The sequence below is a fragment of the Ornithorhynchus anatinus genome, chromosome 21 (genome assembly GCF_004115215.2).
Source record: "Ornithorhynchus anatinus isolate Pmale09 chromosome 21, mOrnAna1.pri.v4, whole genome shotgun sequence".
In the NCBI taxonomy this organism is placed as follows: Eukaryota; Metazoa; Chordata; class Mammalia; order Monotremata; family Ornithorhynchidae; genus Ornithorhynchus; species Ornithorhynchus anatinus.
In genome coordinates, this window is record NC_041748.1 from 24,083,756 (window position 1) to 24,106,596 (window position 22,841).

At 60.6% G+C, this 22,841-nt stretch overlaps 2 protein-coding genes and 1 non-coding gene across 5 annotated transcripts; 2 read left to right on the forward strand and 1 right to left on the reverse strand.

Annotated features, from left to right (window-relative positions):
- Positions 1-80: 80 nt before the first annotated feature.
- On the reverse strand, positions 81-6,509 carry TRMT2A (tRNA methyltransferase 2 homolog A). Of its 2 annotated transcripts, none has more exons than XM_029049094.2 (12): positions 6,406-6,509; positions 4,242-4,811; positions 3,843-3,945; positions 3,233-3,414; positions 2,992-3,106; positions 2,593-2,708; positions 2,353-2,467; positions 1,896-2,018; positions 1,433-1,508; positions 863-979; positions 637-733; positions 81-486 (listed from the first exon to the last, which is right to left on the reverse strand). In XM_029049094.2, the coding sequence occupies exons 2-12, from the start codon at positions 4,796-4,798 to the stop codon at positions 282-284; spliced, it is 1,806 nt and encodes a 601-aa protein (XP_028904927.1). In that variant the 5' UTR covers positions 4,799-4,811; positions 6,406-6,509; the 3' UTR covers positions 81-281. The 2 variants fall into 2 exon arrangements, with proteins under 2 accessions (XP_028904927.1, XP_028904928.2); XM_029049095.2 differs by lacking the exon at positions 6,406-6,509 and adding an exon at positions 6,301-6,362.
- Positions 6,510-7,074: 565 nt separating this feature from the next.
- RANBP1 (RAN binding protein 1) lies at positions 7,075-16,458 on the forward strand. Of its 2 annotated transcripts, none has more exons than XM_029049098.2 (6): positions 7,075-7,184; positions 12,326-12,462; positions 13,485-13,642; positions 14,639-14,767; positions 15,433-15,498; positions 16,036-16,458. In XM_029049098.2, the coding sequence occupies exons 1-6, from the start codon at positions 7,170-7,172 to the stop codon at positions 16,164-16,166; spliced, it is 636 nt and encodes a 211-aa protein (XP_028904931.1). In that variant the 5' UTR covers positions 7,075-7,169; the 3' UTR covers positions 16,167-16,458. The 2 variants fall into 2 exon arrangements, with proteins under 2 accessions (XP_028904931.1, XP_028904930.1); XM_029049097.2 differs by lacking the exon at positions 7,075-7,184 and adding an exon at positions 7,591-7,684.
- Positions 15,549-15,641, forward strand: LOC114806237. Its single transcript, XR_003754273.1, has one exon. It is a non-coding gene; the product is annotated as a small nucleolar RNA SNORA77 (small nucleolar RNA).
- Positions 16,459-22,841: the final 6,383 nt, after the last annotated feature.

Sequence of the window (22,841 nt, forward strand, 5' to 3'; positions counted from 1 at the left end):
GGTCTTTTCTGTCCTGGAGCGGGCAGGCGGGGCACCCCTCAGCCCACCCCACCCCCCCAAGGATGGGCAGACCCACGTGCTATTGGGCTCCAAGCAGGTTTATTGCAGGCTGTGCCGCGGTAGGTCCAAGAGCAAGTCGGGGAGAGGGGCCACTTGGGGGCTGGTCCCGGCCCCTCCCCCCGCCGGCCGGAGCACCCGTCCGCCTCCTCCGCCTCGGCCTCGTCCCGGCGACCGGGCCGGCCGCGGCCGGTGTCCCATCCGGTCCAGTCCCGACTTGGCCATCAGGAGGAGGCGGCGGTCGGGGGTTGGGGCGGGGACGTGGCTGGAGATTCTGGAGGCGGGGCCTGGTCCCCGGGGTCCAGGCCCCCCCTCTCAAACAGGATGACCATCTCGCAGTGTGGAGTTTGCGGGAACAGGTCCACGGCCAAGGCGCGCACGGGCCGGAAGGGGGTCCCCCGCATGCGGTTGGACGGGGGCCGGCACAGGCTGTGGGGACACGGGGGGGGGGGGGAAGCCGTCGGCTGGGGGAGTTCACCCGCCCACCCCCAGCCCCCACCCACCCTCAGCCCGGCATCCCGGTCCCCGGGCCTCGTCGGGCGGGCACCGCCACGGCCCGGCGCCTCTCCCCGGACTCACTCGATGAAGTTGGTCATGGCGGCGCGGGGGTTGCAAGAGACGTACAGAAGCTTCTTGAGGTACTCGGCCCGGCGCAGGGCCACGATCACCCTGGAATCTGCCGCGGGACCCCGGCCGAAGGTCAGGCTGCCGCCCGCCTGCCCGTTCTCCCCCCTCCCCCCGGGCTCGCAGGGGTGCACCCCGTCCACCCGCCGGCCCGCCCCCGGTCCACCTCGGGGGCACTCACGCAGGCCGGCTCGGGGCGGATCCACGATGGCCGTCAGCTTCTGGCCGGCCAGGGAGCCCATCAGCGAGGGGAGCAGGTCCTCGGCCTTTCCGCAGTGGAACTGGACGTTGTGCAGCTCTACGGACGGGTGGACGGACGGTCAGGCAGGGTCCGGGGTGGGCCACCCTCCCCTACTTCATCCAGGGAGCGGGCGTAGGGGCCCGTTCCCCGCTCCCCGTGCTCCTCAAGTCAGCCGGGAGGCGGTCCGCGCTCAGACCAGAGGGGAGAGCCGACTCCGCCACCCCGTGAGGCCCGGGCCGGCCTCGGGGAGAGGGCGTGGGCCTGGGAGGCAGACCTGGGTTCTAATCCCGCATCGGCCACCTGCCTGCCTAAGTCATCTAACTGCTCTGGGCCTCGAGTTTCCTCATCTGTAAAATGTGGACTTCGTATCTTCTCTCCTATCTGGACTGCGAGTATCTAGCCCAGCGCTTAGTGTAGGGTATGCCTAGTGCTGGGTACGCCCTACGGGCTTAACGAACGCCACAGTGTTGACGATGACGAAGCTTACGGCTGTTACTTATGAAGACCCACCGTTAAGTCGGGCATTGGTCTGGGCGTCCTCCACAGCCTCTTGGCACATCTCGATGCCCACCACCTTTTTGGCTGTCTGGGAGGGGAAGAGACAGAGAGACCTGGTCGGGAAACAGTGGGTCCCGGCCCCCGCCTGCTCCCGATCCGGTAGCCGGAGGTCCCGGTTGGAGTCCAGGCTTTGCCTCTGGCCTTCTGCTGTGGGAGCTCGAGCCAGTCGCTCGCTGGCTCCGGCCCGGGTCTTTTCGCCTTTACGACGGGGGCGGTGGGCGCCAGGCAGGCGGGATCCTCTGGGGCTAAAGCTGGCGTGCGAGCACGGAGGTCGGGACGGATGGCCACCGACGGAGGTCGGCGAGCCGGCGGGCGTCCGCCGACGCTCCCGGGGACTCCCCGGGGCGAGCCAGGGCACCCGGGCGCAGCAGGCCCGCGGACGGGGAGCCCGCGGTTCTCGGGTCCAGGCGCTGACCTGAGCCAGGGCGAGGCTGATGGTGCCGGTCCCGCAGCAGACGTCCAGCGCGGTCCCGTCGCCGTCGAGCTGGGCCCAGTCCCGGATGGCCGTGTACAGCACCTCTGTGGCCGCCGTGTTGACCTGCGGGTGCAGCACCCGCCCCCTGAGGGCCTGCTCTTGCTGCCTCTCCCCCCGGGGTCTGGGAACCCACCCATCCCCGCCAGTCCCCACTCCCCTCCTCCGAGAGAAGGGGGAGTGGGAGGGGAGGCGGCGGGGGTGAGGTTGACCAGGAGGAGGGAGAAGGTGCCCGGCCCGGTGCTCTGCACACAGCAGATGTCTGGATAGACCTGGTGAGGCTGGCTGAGTCTATGGCCCTTTTAATCACTTGGGGCTGGGGCCTGGACCTTCTGTGAGGTGCAAATCTCCCCAGCTGTGGCCTCGTGGGGGGGGGGGGGGGGGGGCGGCCCCTCCTCACCTGAAAGAAGGCATTGGGGGAGATGCGGAACTTGAGGCCCAGCAGCTGTTCGTGGATGTGCCTCTGGCCGGCCAGGTGCTCCAGCGACTGCTGCTCCTCGGCGTTCGGGGACTTCCTGGAGGAGGCGGGGAGGGGCCTGTTCATGTCAGAACCGTGCCCTGTCCCACCCGCTGGTGGGGATGGTCTGCGGGATGGGGCGGGGAGCCCCCGTCCCCCCGCCCCAGCCCTCGCCGGCCCGACCTGTGTCTTTCCTCCACGAAGTAGAGCGAGGTGACGGCGCTGGCCCGACCGGCCCCCTCCATGAAGTAGTGGCTCAGCGAGGCCTTCAGCTCCGCCATGTCTTCATTAGTCAATTTCTGCCGAGGCCCCGGTGGGAGACGGAGAGGTCAGTCCCGACCCGCTCCGGCCTTGGAGGGAAACCACGGTCCCCGCCGCGGATGCCATCCCTCGCCCACCCTCTCCCCTCCGGGCAGCCGGGCCTGGGGGGCAGCAATGGACCGGGACTCAGAAGACGGAGGTTTGAGGCCCAGCCCGGCACCCATCCCGCTTCCCGGGCGGACACGGCCGCGGGCTTCCCCGCGGGCTCGAGGCCTCCCTCGCCCTGAGCGCGCGGGGTCCCTCCCGCTCCTGGGGCGGCACCTGGGGGTTGAAGTAGGCGATGGCCATGATGTCCCCGTTGGTGCTGGTGCGTACGGTCAGCTGCCTCCAGTGGCCCTCGTACGTCTCCGGGCTGTACGCCGAGTACGGACTGGCCCTGTGGACCCCGGGCGGCTGGCTGAGGGCGGGCCCCCCGACCGCCCCGGACCCGTCCCGGACCCGTCCCTCGCCACCCCGCGATCCCGCCCTACCCGGAAGCGCGTCGGCGGGGCCGGCAGCTCACCGGATGAAGTCCTGGAAGGCCCGGACGACCCTCTTGGTGTCGGCGGAGATGTGGACGGCCTCGGAGGGCTCCACTACCGTGCACCGGCCCCCCTTGTACTTGCTGAGACGGCAGCCCACGGTCTTGTCCTCTCCGTCGGGCCCGGGGCCCACCAGGAACTCGCATTTGTTGCGGTATCCCGTCTGCGGGCGCCAAGCCACCCCGGCCCGCGTCAGCCGGGCCCTCGGGCCCCGTTCCCGCCCCATCGTGGCCGCTCGGTTGGTCGGACGCCCTCCGGTTCGGTGAGACGCCCGGGTCCCGGTCTGCTGGGGGATCTCAGGCCAGTCACTTAACCTCTCTGGCCCTCAGGGTCCTCATGCGGACGGTGGCAATCGGACCCCTGCTCTCCCTCCTCCGTCTCTCGCTCCCTCTAAGGCAGGCTAGGAACCGCCCCCCGGGGCCCAGCAGAAGCACATAATAGGCCCGTTGATATTTAGGCAGCTGTCATTTCTCACCAGCCTCCCGGAGCCTTTCCCTGACCGCAGCAGGCAGAGCCCTCCCAGTGCCCGAGACCTTGGCCCGTGTACCTCGCCCAGTCAGCGGCCCCCGGCCCCAGCCCAGCCGTCGGTACCTGCAGCGGGGACGCCTTCACCTCCTCCAGCGGGCAGCACACCTTGTTAAACTTCCGCACCAACGGCCAAGTCAGGAGCGCGACGTTGGTTTTCCAGATCTCCCTGAAGGCCAGGGGAGACGTGGCCCCAGAAGTTGGCCCGACACCCCGAGGAGAAGAAAGCGCCCCAGGCGCCCGGCGACCCGCGCGGGGGCAGGCCGGGAAGAGCCCTGGAAGGGACGGACCCCCTCCGCCTCCCCACTTCTCCTCCCTCCTCCCCTCCCTGCCGACCCTATTCACGCCCGGCCCCGGAGGTGCCACGAGTCAGCAGGAGGGCAGGGGCGCAGGGAGCGGTCCCCACAGAGCGCAGAGGGCTCGGCCCCCGGTGGCCGCCTCCCTCCGGTCTGCTTCCCAGCCTACCTGCTCAGCTTCTGCAGGATCTGCTCGCACTCCTGCCTCTTGGTCGCCAGCTGGTCCTCGTAGGGCATCTCCCACAGCGGGGTCACGGCGCCCGCCATCTCCCGGCCCGGGGTCCCCCCCTCCTTCTGTTTGCCCTGACGCTTCTTGACGAGGGGGTCGGCTTTGGGCTTGGCCAGCTGGACGCTGAGGCAGCGGCCCTTCCAGCGGGCCCCGTGCAGCACCTTCATGGCCCGGTCCCTCTCCTCCTCGCTCTTGAAGGTGACGAAGGCGAAGGTCTGCCTGCGGAACAGTTTGGTCTTGTGCGGGCTGAGGCCGTGCCTGGCCAGGAACCTCTTCATGTCGCTGAAGCCCACGTACTGGGGCAGGTTCTGGATCGACACCTTGAAGATCTCGGACGTGAACAGGTCCTCCTTGATGTACGCGTACTCGGAGCCGGCCAGGGCCCGCTCCCTGCCTTCTCCTCCTCCATCTGGCTGGGGGTCCTCACTCTGCGGGGGAAGGGCCGCCCCCGCCTCGGGGGGAGAGAAGCCACTGTCCTCACCATCCCCCTCCTCCATCCTCTCCAGGGACCTGCCGGGTGAGAAGTGTCAACGGTCAAGAGACCAGCAGCGTGGCTCAGTGGAAAGAGCTTGGGCTTTGGAGTCAGAGGTCATGGGTTCGAATCCCAGCTCTGCCACTAGGCAGCTGTGTGACTGGGCAAGTCACTTAACTTCTCTGTGCCTGTTACTTCATCTGTAAAATGGGGATTAAGACTTTGAGCCACATGGGGATTAAGACTTTGAGCCGCACGTGATTCCCCTGTGTCTACCCCAGCGCTTAGAACAGTGTTCTGCACATAGTAAGTGCTTAACAAATACCAACATTATCATTATTATTATTATGAAGAGGCCCAGCCAGCCCGTTCCCCACCCTGTCCATCCTCCTCCTCGCCTTCCATAATCCGGGGTGGGCACCTACTGCGTGAAGCCTTGTGCTGCATGCCAGGCTGTTAATCGTGACAAGCGTGGGGCTTTTTGAAGCATTAGGTGCCTAGCTCTGTATTTAGCACTGGCAGTGTCGGTGGAAGATATTCAGGTCAGATATAGTCCTTGTCCCACAGGGGGAGAAAAACTACTGGACCCCCATTTGACAAATGGGGAAACCGAGGCCCGGTGCAGTTCAGTGACTTTCTCACGGCGGCCCAGGGCGCAGCCGGGATCAGAGCCGTGGTCCGGCTCCCAGATCGGGGCTCTTCTTTTTGATGGTATTTGTGATGGGCTTAGTGACTGCCAAACCCCATTCTAAGTGCTGGGGCGTTATGATGTGACCGGGGGGTCCTGGATAATAATAATAATAATAATTATGATGTTGGTATTGGTTAAGCGCTTACTATGTGCACAGCACTGTTCTAAGCGTTGGGGTCGATACAGGGTCATCAGGTTGTCCCACGTGAGGCTCACGGTTAATCCCCAGTTTACAGATGAGGTTACTGAGGTACAGAGACGTTAAGTCAGTCCCACAGCTGACAAGTGGCAGAGGGGGGATTCGAACTCATGACCTCCGACTCCCAAGCCCGGACTCTCGCCGCCGCGCCACGCTGCTTCTCTGGATCCCTGCTAGATTCTTGTGTTAGAGTTTGGGGACCATTTGCTGGCTCGGTGGGTCACCGGGGGAGAGGAGGTGGAGAGCGATGGGCTCCCCAAAAGGCCGGTTGGGCCATGCGTGTGCGGGGGGGGGGCAGAGGCCCTGGGCCCTGGTGGAATGTATTAAGCGCTCGCCCCGTGCCCGACCCTGTGCTAAGCGCTGGGCCGCATAGAAGCACGTGGGCTTGGCCCCCGTCCCACGTGGGGGCCCCGACTCCATGACGGAGGAGGAAACTGCGGCCCAGCGCAGGGAAGCCACTTGCCCAGAGTCACCCAGCAACGGGGGGGAGGCGGGATTAGAACCCACGACCTCCAGCCTGCCAGGCCCGGGGTCTGTCCGCGAGGCCGCCCTGCTTTCTCCAGAGGTGGCCCGGGCGGGGGGGGGGGGGGGGAGGGGGGGAGGGCTCCGAGGAGGGCGCTGACACTTTGCCCCTCACCCTCCGTCGAGGCCAAACTGCCGCCACGTGGGCGCGCGCGCGCCCCCCATCCCCCTCCTGCGCGCGCGCCCTCGCGCGCAACCCGGCGCCGCTCTCGCCGCTCACCTCTATGGTAACACGCTCCCGCGCTGGCCCCAGGGGCCGCGCAGGCGCCTTGGCCCCCAGCGACGCGCCTGCGCGCTACCACCAGAGGCCGCGCCTGCGCCCTGCCCGCCTGCGTGGGAGGGGGAAGCCCGCGTCGCTGACGTCACCACGCTCGCGGCCCCTCCCTCCTCCTCCCCTCCCTCCGCCCTTTTCTCTTCCTTAAGGTCGTTTCCCCCGCTTCCCCCCACCGCCTTCGGCGTCGGAAGCGGGGCCGGAGAGCTCCTCCGACTCAAATTTTTTTTGAAATGAATGACATGGGCTCTCGTCAAAAGACAAACCCCGACTGACGGGGGGGGGGGGAGAGCGGAAGTGGGGCCGGCGGCCGCAGGGGCCGACGGGAAAGGAGGGGGGAGGGGGAAGGAGCGGCCTCCGAGGGGTTAAAGGGGGAGGGCGCGCGCGCGCGCGCGTGGTGGGGCGCGCCGGCTGAGGGGGCGGTTTGGGCGGGAAACGGGCGGGCGCGAGGCGGCGGAAGGGGGTGGGACAATGGGGACTGTTCGTGTCTGGCGGCGGGGGCGGGACAATAAAGTTGTGCTTGTTGCGAACGGGGCGTGTTTCCCGCCGCCGCCGCCGCCGCCGGGGGGTGAGGGGGCCCGGGGTCGCCGCCCACAGCGCCGCCGCCGCCGCCGCCGCCGAGGGCTCGCGGAGAACACACGTCCGGGCGGAGCCCCGCATCGCCCGCCGCACCGACGACGCCCCGCACGCGCCCCGGACCCGCCGCCGCCGCCATGGCCGACCCCAAGGTGCGGGGGGAGGGGAGGGACCCGACGCCACAGCGCCTTTTCCTCCCGCGCACGTGGGCCGCAGCCCCGGCCTCCTCCTCCTCCTCCTCCTCCTCCTCCTCCTCCTCCTCGGGCCGGGCCGGTCCTGCCCCCGACCTTCCCGTCTCGTCCCGTCCCGTCCCACGTGGGGGCCCGGCGGGCGCCGCCGTTGCGGGAGGCCGCCAACGGTCGCGCTGCGGGAGCCCCGGACACGTGACCCCGCGCGGGGCTCGAGCTATTTGCTGAGCGCCTCCCGCCGGCCCTCGGGCCCCACGTGGGAGGGCCCGGGGAGGCCCATTTTGCAGCCCGCAAAAGCGAGGCGCTCTCGCTTCGGGGGGCTCCCCCGGGGTCGCCCCCCACCTTTTGGCCCCTCCTGCCCCCCACCCGCCGGGCTAGGTGCAAGATCATCGGGTTTTTCGCAGATCTCGTGGTCCTTCTCTAGACGCTGAAACCCCTTTTTGCACATGGGGGGACTGAGACAGGTAGAAGATGATCAGATTTTCTGCAGCGCTCATAGTCCCTCTATAGGTATTGAAACCCCGCTTTGCAGTTGGGGGGACTGAGACAGTTAGAAGATAATCAGATTTTTTGCAGAGCTCGTCGTCCTTCTCTAGACGTTGAAACCCCTTTTGGCAGATGGGGGGACTGAGGCAGGTAGAAGATGATCAGATTTTTTGCAGAGTTCGTCATCCTTCTCTAGACATTGAAACCCCTTTTTGCAGATGGGGGGAGTGAGACAGGTAGAAGATAATCAGATTTTTTGCAGAGCTCGTCGTCCTTCTCTAGACGTTGAAACCCCTTTTTGCAGATGGGGGGACTGAGGCAGGTAGAAGATGATCAGATTTTGTGCAGAGCTCGTCGTCCTTCTCTAGACGTTGAAACCCCTTTTTGCAGATGGGGGGACTGAGACAGGTAGAAGATAATCAGATTTTTTGCAGAGCTCATAGTCCCTCTACAGGTATTGAAACCCCGCTTTGCAGTTGGGGGGACTGAGACAGGTAGAAGATAATCAGATTTTTTGCAGAGCTCGTGGTCCTTCTCTAGACGATGAAACCCCTTTTGGCAGATGGGGGGACTGAGGCAGGTAGAAGATAATCAGATTTTTTGCAGAGTTCGTGGTCCTTCTAGATGTTGAAGCCCCTTTTTGCAGATGGGGGGACTGAGACAGGTAGAAGATAATCAGATTTTTTGCAGAGCTCGTCCTTCTCTAGACGTTAAACCCCTTTTTGCAGATGGGGGGACTGAGGCAGGTAGAAGATAATCAGATTTTTTGCAGAGCTCGTCGTCCTTCTCTAGACACTGAAACCCCTTTTTGCAGATGGGGGGACTGAGGCAGGTAGAAGATAATCAGATTTTTTGCAGAGCTCGTCGTCCTTCTCTAGACACTGAAACCCCTTTTTGCAGATGGGGGGACTGAGGCAGGTAGAAGATGATCAGATTTTTTGCAGAGTTCGTGGTCCTTCTAGATGTTGAAGCCCTTTTTTGCAGATGGGGGGACTGAGACAGGTAGAGGATAATCAGATTTTTTGCAGAGCTCGTCCTTCTCTAGACGTTGAAACCCCTTTTTGCAGATGGGGGGACTGAGGCAGGTAGAAGGTGATCAGATTTTTTGCAGAGCTCGTGGTCCTTCTCTAGACGTTGAAACCCCTTTTTGCAGATGGGGGGACTGAGGCAGGTAGAAGATGATCAGATTTTTTGCAGAGCTCGTCGTCCTTCTCTAGACGTTGAAACCCCTTTTTGCAGATGGGGGGACTGAGACAGGTAGAAGATAATCAGATTTTTTGCAGAGCTCATCCTTGTCTAGACGTTGAAACCCCTTTTTGCAGATGGGGGGACTGAGGCAGGTAGAAGATAATCAGATTTTTTGCAGAGCTCGTCGTCCTTCTCTAGACACTGAAACCCCTTTTTGCAGATGGGGGGACTGAGACAGGTAGAAGATGATCAGATTTTCTGCAGCGCTCATAGTCCCTCTATAGGTATTGAAACCCCGCTTTGCAGTTGGGGGGACTGAGGCAGGTAGAAGATAATCAGATTTTTTGCAGAGCTCGTGGTCCTTCTGTAGACGTTGACACCCCTTTTTGCAGATGGGGGGGACTGAGACAGGTAGGAGATAATCAGATTTTTTGCAGAGCTCATGGTCCCTCTATAGGTATTGAAACCCCGCTTTGCAGATGGGACTGAGGTAGAAGATTATTAGATTTTTTGCAGAGCTCATGGTCCTTCTAGAGGTATCGAAACCCCTTTTTGCAGATGGGGGCGACTGAGGCAAGTAGAAGATAATCAGATTTTTCGCAGAGCTCGTGGTCTTTCTGTAGGTATGGAAACCCCGCTTTGCAGATGGGACGGAGACAGACAGAAGATAATCAGCCTTTTCACAGAGATCAGGGTCCTTCTGTAGGTATGGAAACCCCACTTTGCACATGGAACTGAGACAGAAGATAATCAGATTTTTCGCAGAGCTCATGGACCTTCTGTAGGTATTGAAACCCCACTTTGCAGATGGGACTGAGACAGGTAGAAGAGAATCAGATTTTTCGCGGAGCTCGTGGTCCTTCTATAGGTATTGAAACCACTTTTTGCACATGGGGAGACTCAGACAGGTAGAAGATAATCAGATTTTTCGCAGATCTCATGGTCCTACAGGTATTGAAACCCCTTTGTGCAATTGGGGAGACTGAGGCAGGTAGAGGATAATCACATTTTTCACAGAACTTATAGTCCCTCTGTAGGTTTTGAAACCCCACTTTGCAGATGGGGAGACTGAGACAGGTAGGAGATAATGAAATTTTTTGCAGAGCTCATAGTCCCTCTATAGGTATTGAAACCCTGCTTTGCAGATGGGACTGAGACAGGTAGAGATAATGAGATTTTTCACTGATAATAATAATAACAATGTTGGTATTTGTTAAGCGCTTTCTATGTGCCGAGCACTGTTCTAAGCGCTGGGGGAGATACAGGGTAATCAGGTTGTCCCACGTGAGGCTCACAGTCTTAATCCCCATTTTCCAGATGAGGTAACTGAGGCCCAGAGAAGTTAAGTGACTTGCCCACAGTCACACAGCTGACAAGTGGCAGAGCCGGGAGTCAAACTCATGACCTCTGACTCCGAAGCCCAGGCTCTTTTCCACTGAGCCACGCTGCTTCCCGTGATCTGATCTTTAGAAGGACCACTGATCCCATGGTCCTTCTAAAGGTATTGAAACCCCATTTTGCAGATGTGGGGGACTGAGGCAGGTAGAAGATAATCAGATTTTTTGCAGAGCTTGTGGTCCTTCTGTAGCTATTGAAACCCCACTTTGCACATGGGACTGAGACGGGTAGAAGATAATCAGACTTTTCACGGAGCTCATGGTTCCTCTATAGGTATTGAAACCCCGCTTTGCAGATGTGGAAACAGACAGGTAGAAGATAATCAGCTTTTTTTGCAGATCTCGTGGTCCTATAGGCATTGAAACCCCTTTTTGCAATTGGGGAGACTGAGGCAGGTAGAAGATAATCAGATTTTTTCACAGAACTCATAATCCCTCTATAGGTATTGAAACCCCGCTTTGCAGATGGGGAGACTGAGGCAGGTAGAAGATGATCAGATTTTTCACAGAGCTCGTGGTCTTTCTCTAGACATTGAAACCCCTTTTTGCAATTGGGGGGGACTGAGACAGGTAGAAGATGATCAGATTTTTTTGCAGAGCTCATAGTTCCTCTATAGGTATTGAAACCCCACTTTGCAGATGGGAGGGCTCAGAAAAGTAGAAGATAATCAGATTTTTCACAGAGCTCATGGTCCTTCTATAGTTATTGAAACCCCGCTTTGCAGATGAGGGGACTGAAACAGGTAGGAGATAATCAGATCTTTGCAGAGCTCATGCTCCCTCTGTAGGTATTGAAACCCCGCTTTACAGATGGGACTGAGACAGGTAGAAGATAATCAGAGTTTTCGCAGAGCTCATGGTCCTTGCATAGGTATTGAAACCCCGCTTTACAGATGGGACTGAGACAGGTAGAAGATAGAGTTTTCGCAGAGCTCATGGTCCTTGCATAGGTATTGAAACCCCACTTTGCAGATGGGGGAAGCGATGGGATTTGCCCAGAGTCCCACAACAGGTAAACGGTGGAGCCAGGATGAGAAACCAGGTCCTCCGGCTTCCGGCCCCGGGCTCTTGCCCCTTGGCCCCCCTGTCTCTCGGTGCCTCCATAAAGGCTATTTTTAAATCCCTGGTTAATAACCCACTCGGTCCGACCAGGGTGGACTGGAATTAAGTCAGCCGTTTGATTACTCTACCAGAACACCGTGTGAGCAGGCTTCCCTCCTGGACCGGCTGGGCAACCGTCACTCAATCAAACAGTGATGTTTATTGAGTGGTTGCCGTGCAGGGAGTGCTGTGCTAAGCACCCGGACAATTCCTTTACAGTGGAATTGATAGATTCTCTTCTCCCACCACCCCCCACCGTCTCCCTTGCACTTCCAGCCTTTATTCACTGCTTCCTTAGCCCCACGGCACTTAGGTTGACGTGAGTAATTTACTTCTATTAAGGTTTTATTTTCCCCTCTGGATTCCAAGCTCGTGGTGGGCAGGGAATGTCTCTAGCAATTACATGGTACTATCCACATGCTTAGGGTAGTCGTCCATACACGGGCATTCAGTAAATATGACCGAATGGTAGGTACAGTCCCTGTCCTTGAGGACCTTACAGTCTCCAGTGCAAAATCCCTTCCTGATAGGGGCCGGCGTACGGGAGTGCTCTGGGCCTGAGAGTGGGGTGAGGATGCAAGTGCTTAGGGATCGCAGGTCCAACCGCGCCATTGGGGCAGAACGGAGGGAGCATGGAGTGGGGAAAGTTAGGCTTTAGGGAAGGATTCCTGGAGGAGATTTGACTTGGGGAGAGCGGTGGTCTGTCCGATGTGAAGGGGGTAGGAGGTCCAGGCCAGGCGACGGGGTGAGGCAGGCGCAGTAGGGAAGGGGTCAGAGGACGGGGTGTAGGCTTGGGCTGCAGTGGGAGGTGAGTGAGATCAGGTAGGAGGGGGAGAACTGGTTGTGGGCAGTTACCTCGTACTCCTTTTGGGCTCTCGGAGCAGCTCTGAGAAAAGGCTCAATTCCTCCGGATCCTCTTCCCTCTCCCCACAGGAAGCAACGGAGGAGCACGACACCTCCACCGAAAATGCAGACGATTCCAACCACGACCCCCAGTTTGAGCCCATAGTTTCTCTTCCGGAGCAGGAGATCAAGACGCTCGAAGAGGATGAGGAGGAACTCTTTAAGATGTAAGCGGCTGGTCCCTGGCGAATGGGGGCTCCCTGGGTGGGCCTCGGAGCCAGGGGCTCTGGGTGCTCTGGGTCCACGGTTTCCGCACGTCCCGAGGCAGGGGCTGAAATCAGAGCTGAGGGGGCGGCAGTCAGGCCTGGTGCTTCACAGGGTTGGAGAAGCGGGAGACCCGAGCCCCAACGGGCCGTCTCCCCTGGTTACCTCCCGAGGGAGCCTTTGAGGAGAGCCCACCGGAGTCGGTGCCTCTTTGGGGGCATTGAGGTCGAAGGGCGTCAGCCACGCTCCTTGTTTCTTCCTCTACTCCACCGGCCACGGGTCCCGAGGGAGCGGAGATGTCTGCCTTGCCAGTGGGGGAGGAGGAGAGCCGCCTGGGTGGATTTGATGCTCAGGGCTCCCCTGGGGGAGGGCAGACCGTTGGGCACCATGTCAGTGTCAGTCGGTGAATCTCCCAGCCAGCCCCCTTGCTTCGGATCCCGTTCCGAGGCTCCTCAGAAGTAGCGCACACCTTCCTCTGGTGTCCGGACGGTCCTCTGCCCACGGTGGGCACCTAGGAGGAGCCCCGTGCCAGCCCCTGCTCTACCCTACCTAGAAGGCACGGGGCTAGGCTCCACACACGGCTCCCTCGGTTCCCCCCAGCGGCGCTACCCCCATTCCGGCCCTTTGCCCTGGTGGGATGGGGGTCCCAGGGCTCTTCTCTCCTTAGCCGGTCCCCTCCGGCTTCTTTGCCGGGGACCCTGTCAACTCTCCTCTCTGCCCTCTTGACGGCAGCGATTCGCATGGGCCTCTCCCCTCTCCCTCTCTGGCCCTGCCGTCCGGTCAGGCTTGCAGTGTATAAAAGTGCCGGTGGCGGGGATGCGTGGCCAGTGCTTTGGATCCCTCGCTGCTGGCGTGGGCCCCTGGCGACCCTCCGGGGCCCCGATTGGCCGCGGGAATAATTCGGGCCGGGAGGGGTGGGAAGATCGGGTGGGCGGAGGGGCCCCCGAGTCCGGTGTGCCAAAGCGGGCCCCCGTCTCTCCTCAAGGCGAGCCAAGCTCTTCCGGTTCGCGTCGGAGAGCGAGCTCCCGGAGTGGAAGGAGCGAGGAACCGGGGACGTGAAGCTGCTGCGGCACAAGGAGAAGGGAACCATCCGCCTCCTGATGCGGCGGGACAAGACTCTCAAGATCTGCGCCAATCACTACAGTATGTGGCCCCCCGCCTCCCTGCCCGCCCTCCCGCAGCCAGCTGCCACAGCATCTGAAAACAAGTGTTAGAGTCAGGGTGGCTGCGGGCCCTCCTGCCAGCGGGACCGAGGCCGCCTGGCTTAGGCGAGGATGTGGCACGCACCCTTTCCCGTTTCTGTGCCCCGGGGAGGCCGGGCAGCCTCGCGGCCCCCGGGCACCGGCAGCTGAGAAAGCAGTTAATTTATTATTACGGTGGCATTTCTGCAGCACTCAAGTGCCAAGCACCGTTCTAAGCATTTGAGGTAGATATAAGGAAGTCAGGTTGAACACAATCCCTGTCCTTGGGGTTCACAGTCTTAATCCCCGTTTGACAGATGAGGTGACTGAGTCAGAGAGAAGTCAAGTGACTCACCCGAGGTCACACATCAGAAAGGTGGCAGAACCGGGGTGAGAACCCACATCCTCTGACTCCCAGGCCCGGGCTCTTGCCACTAGGCCGGGCTGCTTCCTAGTTGGAGAGCCTCGGGAGCCAGCAGGCGGCTTGTTCGGTGGCGTCTTGGAAAGTTGGCACCTGAGCCAGCCTGCTCGGGTGGAAGCCCATTCCACGGGTTCCAAACGTGTCCCCAGGTGCGGCGTCCTCCCTGTCTCTGCCCTGCTGGGGACATTTGTCCCTGGGGCTCTGTGCCCACCCTCCACCTCTCCTTAGGGTCGGGCGCAAGCCACCCCGAGTGGGTAGGTGGTATTGGGGGGTGGGGGGGAGTGGACATCCCTTGTGGTTTGTGGGGTTGACCTGGCCATGAGAACGTGACCCCGAGTGTCGTGTCTGTTGGGAGGGAGAGGGGCATCAAGTCCCGCGTCCTGGTGTGGCTTCTCCGTTCCCCCAAGGGGACCGGAGGGAGCCGCCCGTCCCTGAGACGTGGGATGTGGCCCGACTGGGTTCCCCGCCCCCGCCACCCTTGGGGGTTGAGCCGGTGGTTCCGCTGGGCCCGACCGGGAACCGCGGTCTCTCTTGCAGTCACCCCTCTGATGGACCTGAAGCCCAATGCCGGCAGCGACCGGGCCTGGGTCTGGAACACACACGCGGACTTCGCCGACGAGAGCCCCAAGCCCGAACTCTTGGCCATCCGGTTTTTAAATGCAGAAAGTAAGTGAGGGCGCTCGGGCGGGCGGGCGGGCGCCAGCCGATTCGTTCCAGGGCCTCTGCCAGGGCCGGAGGAGCCGAGGGGCGCGGCCGGCGCGGCCAGGGACGTGCCCTCGGTGGCGTGGGTCTTGGGGTCGATCGATCGATGGTATTTATTGGGTGCTCGCTCTGCGTGGAGCACCGTGCCGAGAGCTTGGGAGAGTGCAGTATAACGGAGTCGGTAGACACGTTCCCTGTCGCGACCAGATGATGGTCTAGAGGGTTTGGAGGCGGCCTCCGGGCAGGGACCTTGGGTCTGCAGCCCAGCCGGCATCGGCGGGCCCCGGGGTGCAGACCTGTGCTCTCGTCGGGTGGTGTGGCTCTCGTCGGCTGGGTCCACGGAGCCCGGAGTCCCGAGGCGGCCGCCGGTCCCTCCAGAGTGCCGACAGCCCCGATGATCCTCATGCGTCGACGGCCCGGACGTCCGTACCCCCGGCCACCGCCCCTTCGGGACCCGGGGGCTGTGTACGTCGGGGTCAGTCCCGGTGGCTCGGCTCGGCGTCCCGCCGCAGAGACGACGAGCCTTCCGGCTGCGGGCGTGGGTGGGATCCTCCCTCGGCTTGGCCCGTGACCCTCGCTCGCAGCCACGGTCGCCACCGAGCCTACTCTTCTTTCTCCTCTGCCGACAGACGCGCAGAAATTCAAGGTCAAGTTCGAAGAATGCCGGAGCGAGATCGAGGAAAAAGAAAAGAAAGGTAGGGCCTCGGAGGCCACGCCCCTGCTTCCGTTCCCGCTCGGCCTTCACGCAGGCTCACTCTGCGCCTGGCCGCGCTCCTCGGCCTTGGTGCTTTTTCCGCCTGCCAGAGAAACTCCCCGGGCCACTGCCGGCACCTCTGGTGGCGGGGGGGTGGCCGTGGCGGCCGGTGGGGTCACATCCGCCGCCTCGGCCGGTCTGCGGGGCGGCGGCTCCCGGGGGTCGGCCGCCTTGACGTCCTCCCTTCTGGGGACGGGCGTGGGATGCTGACGGGGTCCGGGCGGCCCAGAGAGAAGGACTGGACCGTGCCTCGGGGCCGGGAGGGGTGGCGAGGGGCCGGGGGGAGGGGACGTGCCTGGGGCGATTGGCCAGGTCCGGGCTTGGCTGCAGTGGACCGAGAGGGAAGCGCGACCGTATCCCGCCGCACACCTCCTGCTCCCACCGCCACTGTTCGGCCCGGGTCCTCGGGTGCGTCCCCAGCAAGCCCGTCCTGGGCCCGCTCCGGATCCCGTCAACTAACCTCGGTGTTTCCCGGCAGGCTCGGGCAAGAGCGACAGCCCCGACGACGTGGCCGAGAAACTGGAGGAGCTCTCTGTCAAGGAAGAGAGCAAAGCAGAGGCTGAGGAGGAGGAAGGGAAGGAGGAGGAGAAAAGCCAGGAGAAAAACTGAAGAGGTGGGATAAGTCATCTTGGGCTGCGCAGTCTTTCCTCACCTTATGTTTTTGTTCTTTTTATTTTCCTCCCTCGGGATCTTGGATTTTTTTTTTTTTAAATACACAAGGGACTTTATACAAAGAATGAATTCCTACCATGTTTTTTCTAAGCTTTTGCCCTTTGGAAGATGTCTTCAGAAAATCCATATTCCCAGTCATGAAAATGTACTGCGCTCACTTTCTTTTCCACAGTGGAAACAGTTATTTATAGCATCCAAAAGAGCCAATAAAACCAATTTGAGCAGCGTGGCCGTGGCGGGCCTGAGTTGTGTGAGCCGTGGCCCTCGGGACCCCGGCCCACGGGACCCCGGCCGCCCGCACCGGGCTAGGTCCTCCAACGGGGGCGGATGGGAGGACGGGGACGGTTCCTTTCAGGGATCCCTCGAGATCTGGGAGCGACGAGGGGCACGGGTGGACACGCGGTGACCGGCCTGCCCCACCGCTCCGGGAATGCCGGTTGGCCCCGCCGCCGTTTCCCAGGTCCAGCCCCTCCCATCCGCGGCCCAGGAGCCGGGGGGTGTCCGGGAGTTGCCGGGGGAGCCGGCGCTGGGATCCCGCTTGAGGCCAGCGCCCCACCCCTCCCCGCATTGTCGCCACCAGAAAGAGGGCCCGGGAGGGGTGGGGTCAGGGTCACTCGGTGGCGAGCGGCCCGCGCCGCCCCCTCGGGAGGATGTCCCCGTATACGGCACCGAGCCCGTCCGATGCCATTTGAAGAGCAGCCGGCTTCGGCGGCGCCTGCCCCAACTGCCCCCTGAGACGTGGAGCACCCCCAGCGGAGCACCCTACAGGCCCCGAGCGGGACGCCCACACCCAGGCGGGCAGAGCGGCGGAAAAACCCCGGCCCTGGTCGGGTGCTTGGACCGGCGGACGGCCTCGTTTCCACCCTGTGACCCCCCCGCCCCCGCCAGACCTGGCGGAGGTGCCGAGGAGACCCTCGAGGCTACGGCGGCTCGGCTCCCGGGGGAGCAGGGGCCGTTAAAGAGTGATGAGGAAAGCCCGGCGGCCCACCGTCCCCGGTGCCCGTGCTCTCCGGTGGAAACCCGTGCCTCGGTTTCGGCAGCTGCCGCCCCGGCTGGCCCCGACCCCCGACGACGGGATCCTAGGCAAGCGCGGCCACCTCCCCCCTCCGGCCACCCCTCGGGCCGGGGCCTCCGTCCAGGGTCTCTCTCCGCTGGATGCCCCCCGTTTCCAAAGGGAGAGGGAACTTGCTCAGAACCAAACCGAAGACTTCTTTCTTCAACCGTTCGACCGTTTTGACTTGTGTTGTGTGTGCGTGTGTGTGGGCGAGTGTGCATGTGTGCGTGCGCGCGCGCGTTGGGTCTTGTGATGCTCTGTGAGTGACCGGGCCGGGGTCCCAGGGTCGGAGAATGGTGGGTGATAGGGGGAGGGGCGGGGGGTGGCGGGGGGGTGGGGTCGTGGGTCCTGGGCCGGGCGCGGCGCTCACACAGATGCGGGTCGGCCGGAAGGCGCCGTCACACGTAAACCGGCGGGACGAGACGCGGGAGCGGGATCCTCGTATCTTGCCGTCCGACGCCTCGCGCTCCCACGCGTTCCCCTGCGGCCACGGACCCGCCGGGTGGGGGGTGGGGGGAGGGCTGGAGGGGGCTCCTGTTTCCATGCATTGTTTCCAGTGAAGTGTGCGAAAAGGCTTCCCCCCCTTCCTGAAGAGTGAACTTCTGTTGTCGCTTCCTGTAACTTTGTGTTCTGAGAGAGAATAAATGCTACCATGTGGAAACTCGGTCCTCCGTCTCCAGCTTGTCTGAGAAACTAGCTTCACGGTCCCCAGCCCCCCGGCTCCCCCGCCCCGGGCTTCCGAGCTTCCACGGGCCAGGGAGCTTCGGGATGGGGGCGGTTGCGGCGCCTCCCGTTCGGTGGTATTTGTCAAGTGCTTGCTCTGGGCCGGGCATTAGAATAAGCGCTGGGGTAGTCGGGTTGGACGCAATCCCTCTCTCGCATGGGGCTCACGGTCTCAGTCCTCATTTTACAGATGAGGTCCCTGAGGCCCAGGAAAGGGCGGTGACTTGCCCAAGTTCACCCGGCTGACAAACGGAGCTGTGGAAAGAACCCGTGACCTGACTCCCAGACCCGGGCTCTAGCCACTATATGGTATTTTTTGGTGCCGCGGTGGGGAGTCACCGAAAGTTTCGGGATCTTCACGTGGTCGATTGCTTCCCCACCGGGGTCTTGGGGAAAAGGGTGGATGCCTCACTAGGGGCCGGTCCAACCAGGCGGGGAGGAGGGGAGGCGGGCGGGCGAGGGCCGAGTCCCCCGGCGTGGGCGGCCCAGCGGCCTCCGGTAGAGACTTGAGGGCCGGGACCTGCGCCGGGTCTGTCCCCGCACCGGACCCCGAGCCGGGGGCAGGGGCGAGACGGGTGGTTTGATCCGACTGTGTCCATCCCGGTGTTTAACGCAGTGCTTGGCGTGTGGTAAGCATTTCTCAAAGACCACGCTTACCAGTGCCATTATTATTGACCGACATGGAATAAATGCCATCTGGTTACTGCATTTCATAGTCGTGGAAATGTAAACCGGCGAAGGGCTTTGGACCGAGTGTTCTGTGCCTACCACGAATCTTGTTTTTCTTTTCCACGTCAGCAGGAAGGTATCTGGGGCTCTGAAACAGTGGAGAACCACTGTTATCCATGCTAAGTAGCCACTGTTACGCTAAATCGAAATGGCTACTCCTCACGGGAAGTTGGCCCAAGCCCCACCTGGAGAGGAAAAGCAAGTGCTTAAGCGGAGGTAAAGCCCGTGGGTTCTGGCTGGTGGGAGAGCCTTCCGTCCCGAGGGCGAACGTATGATAGGGTGGCCAGGGGCGTGGTGGAGGCGGGAGGGCTTGGGTAACCGAGCCCGTGCGGCAGGGGGGCACTCGGTAGAAGAAGCGATGCGTTGCCCGTACTCTAGTGTGTGGAAAGCGGAGTCTCTGCCGTACTCTGGGTCCGCCCTTCTCCCCTCCCTGAGGTTCCCGGGTCCCCCGACAGACCCTCTGAATCCCGCGATCCCTGTTGCCCATCCCCGGGCTCCCCATTCCTTCCTTCGGGGCGCCGGATGCAGCAGGGAGACGTGCGTGGGACAATTGTTTCAGAAAAATGGTCCAGAAGTCGAGGTAAGTCCGGACTGGAGAGGTCGGAGGCCGGGAGGTTAGCAGAGGGGCTGCGGCAGTTAGTCGATTCGGGATACGATGAGCACCCGGAGCCAGTGTGGTGACGGTTTGGGAGGGGAGGATTGGGGAAATGTGGTGGAGGGAGAATGACGGTAAGATTGATATCTACTAGGGACTTTCGACGTGCTAAGTATAGGGGTAGTGCAAGGTAATCAGGTAGAGAGCAACATGGCCTAGTGGATAGAGTGCCGGCCTGGGAGTCAAGTGCACCTGGGTTCTAATCCCGACTCTGCCCATTGTTTGCTTAGTGACCTTGGACAAGTCACTTTTACTTCTCAGTACCTCAGTTCTCTCATCCGTTAAATGAGGATTAAGACAGCGAGCCCCATGTGGGACATGTCACTCTTCAAAAAACTCCGGTTGTTGCCCATCCAGCGCCGCGTCAGGCACAGACTCCTAACTATTGGCTTTAAAGCAGTCCACCACCTCGCCCCCTCTTATCTCTCCTCGCTACTCTCCTCCTACAACCCAGACCGCACAATTCACTCTAACTTCTCGCCGCACCTCGATCTCACCTGTCTTGCCACCGACCCCCAGCCCGTCCCGCCTCGGGCCTGGAGCACCCTCCCTCTTCAAATCCGACGGTCGGTGACTCTCCCCCACGTCAAAGCCTTATTGAAGGCCCATCTCCTCCAAGAGGCCTTCCCAAAAAAGAAGCCCCACTTTTCCTCATCTCCCACTCCCTTCTGCGTCACACTGTCTTGTTTCCTTTGCTCTTCCCCCTTTTCAGCCCCATAGCACTTCATATACATATCTGGAATCTTATGTATTTGCATTCACATCTGTCTGCTCCCCTCTAGACTGTAAGTTTGTTGTGGGCAGGGAAGGTGTCTGTTCATTATTGTAATGTACTCTCCCAAGTGCTTAGTACAGTGCTCTGCACACAGTGAGTGCTCAACAAATACAATTGAATGAGTGACAGGGACTCTGTCCAACCCGACAACCTCGTATCTACCCCAGTGCTTCTTAGTACGGTACCTGGCCCATAGAAAGTGCTTAACAAAATCCGTTATTTAAAAAAAGAAAAGAAAAAGCAAAGCAACCCAAGATGGGAAAGGGGAAGATGAGTTATTGATTAAAAGAGGTGGAAGTGCCGGTGGTTTGGGCAGGTAAAGGTCTCCCGGAGGCAGGAGATGGAGGGTGAGGGGGAAGGAGGTTGGGCTGGAGTGTGGACCTGGGAACCAGGGGCCCAGCTGGAAGAGCGGATAAGCGAGGATAAGAGTGAGTCTGTAGGTCAGTCAGCCGGTCATTTTTACCGAGCACTTACTGTGTGCAGGGCGCTGTACTAAGTGCTTGGGACAGTACACTACAAGCGTATAGCAAACACATTCCCTGCCCACACAAGTTTAGAGTCTAGGGGAGGAGACAGACATGAATATAAATAAATCCTGTGGGACTGGAAGGGGGGATGAATACAGAGAGAAAGTCACCGTGAACAGAAGGGAGTGGGAGAAGAGGGAAGGGGGGCTTAATCAGGGAAGGCCTCTCGGAGGAGATGTGCCTTCAGTTAGGCTTTGAAGTGTGGGAGAGTCATTGTCAGAAAGGAGAAGGGAGGGCATACCGGGCGAGAGGTCGAAGCAGTGTGGCTTGGTGGATATAACACGTGCCTGGGAGTCAGAAGGACATGGGTTCTAATTCTGGCCCCGTCATTTGTCTGCTGTGTGACCTTGGGCAAGTCACAACTTTTTTCTGCCTCAGTAACCTCGTCTGTAAAACGGGGATTAGGAGCGTGAGCCCTGGGTGGGACAGGGACTGTGTCCAATCTGATTAATTTGTATCTACCTTAGCGCTTAGAACAGGTGCTTGGCACTTAGTAAGGACTTAAGTACCATAATTAGGATTATTATTAGGTTGACAGCGAGATAGACGAGATTGAGGTACAGTGAGAAGGTTAGCGTTAGTGGAGCGAAATGTACAGGCTGACTTGTAGTAGGAGAGCAGCGAGGTGAGGTAGGAAGGGGCGAGGGGATAGAGTGTTTTAAAGCCGATGGTGAGGAGTCTCTGTTTGACGCAGAGGTGGCTGGGCAACCCCTGGAGGTTCTTGAGGAGTAGGGAAACGTGGCCCGAGTGTTTTTGTAGAAAAATTAATTCGGGCCGTAGAGTGAAGTATGGACAGGAGTGAGGAGAGACAGGAGGCAGGGAGGTCAGCGAGGAGGCTGATAAAGTCATCAAGGCGGGATAGGATAAGTGATTGGATTAACGTGATAGCGATTTGGATGGAGAGGAGAAGACGGATTTGAGCATGCCGTGAAGGTCGGACAGACAAGATTTCGAGCTGGATTGAATACGCGGGTTGAACGAGACAGAGGAGTCAAGGATAATGCCAAGGTTGCAGGCTCGTGAGACAGAAGGGGCAGTGATGGGAAAGTCAGGGGTTTGGGAGGGAAGATGAGAAGTTCTGTTTTAGACACGTTAAGTTTGAGGCGACGGGAGGACGTCCAAGTAGAGATATCGTCAAAGCGAGAGGAAATGTGAGGCTGCAGAGGGAGAGGGAACAGGGCTGGAGATGGAGATCCGGGCATCATCCGCAGAGAGATGGAAGTTGAAGTCAGGTGAGAGAATGAGTTCTCCAAGGGATGGAGTGTGTGTAGATGGAGAATAGAAGGGGATCCAGCACCGAACTTTGAGGGACGCCCCACAGTTAGGGGTTGGGAGGCAGAGGAGGAGTCTGTGAAAGAGATTGAGAAGAAGCGGCCAGAGAAATAGGAGGAGAACCAGGCCAGGACAGTGTCAGTGAAGCGAGGAGGCCAGAGGCCCCAGCCAAGAACTCGAGGACCTCCCTACTGGTTACAGGGTGAGCGGGGGCACAGAAAGAGCGGCCAGAGAAGTAAAAGGAGACTCAGGAGGGAATCACCTCTCCTGGTTGCCCAACCAGCTCAGCATCCAACAGAAACTCCTCTCTATCGGCTCTATTCTATTGTCCTCTCCCAAGGGGTTGATACAGCGCTCTTCACACAGTAAGCTTCAATAAATACTGTTGATTGATTAGAGAGAGAGAGGCCGTGGAGAGGTCGAGGAGGATTAGGAAGGAGCACAGGACTGGGAGTCAGAAGGTCATGGGTTCTAATCCCGGCTCCCCCGCTTGGGTGGCCTTGGGGACGTCACCTCACTTTGCTGTGCCTCAGTTCCCTCATCTGGAAAACGGAGATTCAGCCTGGGGAGCCCAGGTGGGACAGGGGCCAGGTCCAACCCGATTTACTTGTATTCACCCCAGCGCTTAGAACGGCGCATGGCACACAGTAAGTGCTTAACAAATACCACAGTTATTATTCGTGAGGTCTGTGAGATTTGGCGAGAAGGAGGTCACTGGTGACCTAGGAGGAAGCCGTCTATTCGGAGCGAAGCCCGGTTGCCAAGGGTCCAGGAGGGAATTGGAGGAGAGGCTGCAAGGGCAGATCCCTTGTTTTGGGAGTTGGGGCAGGATTGAGAGGAATGGGATAGGGCCAAGGATCCCGCCTGGAACAGGGAT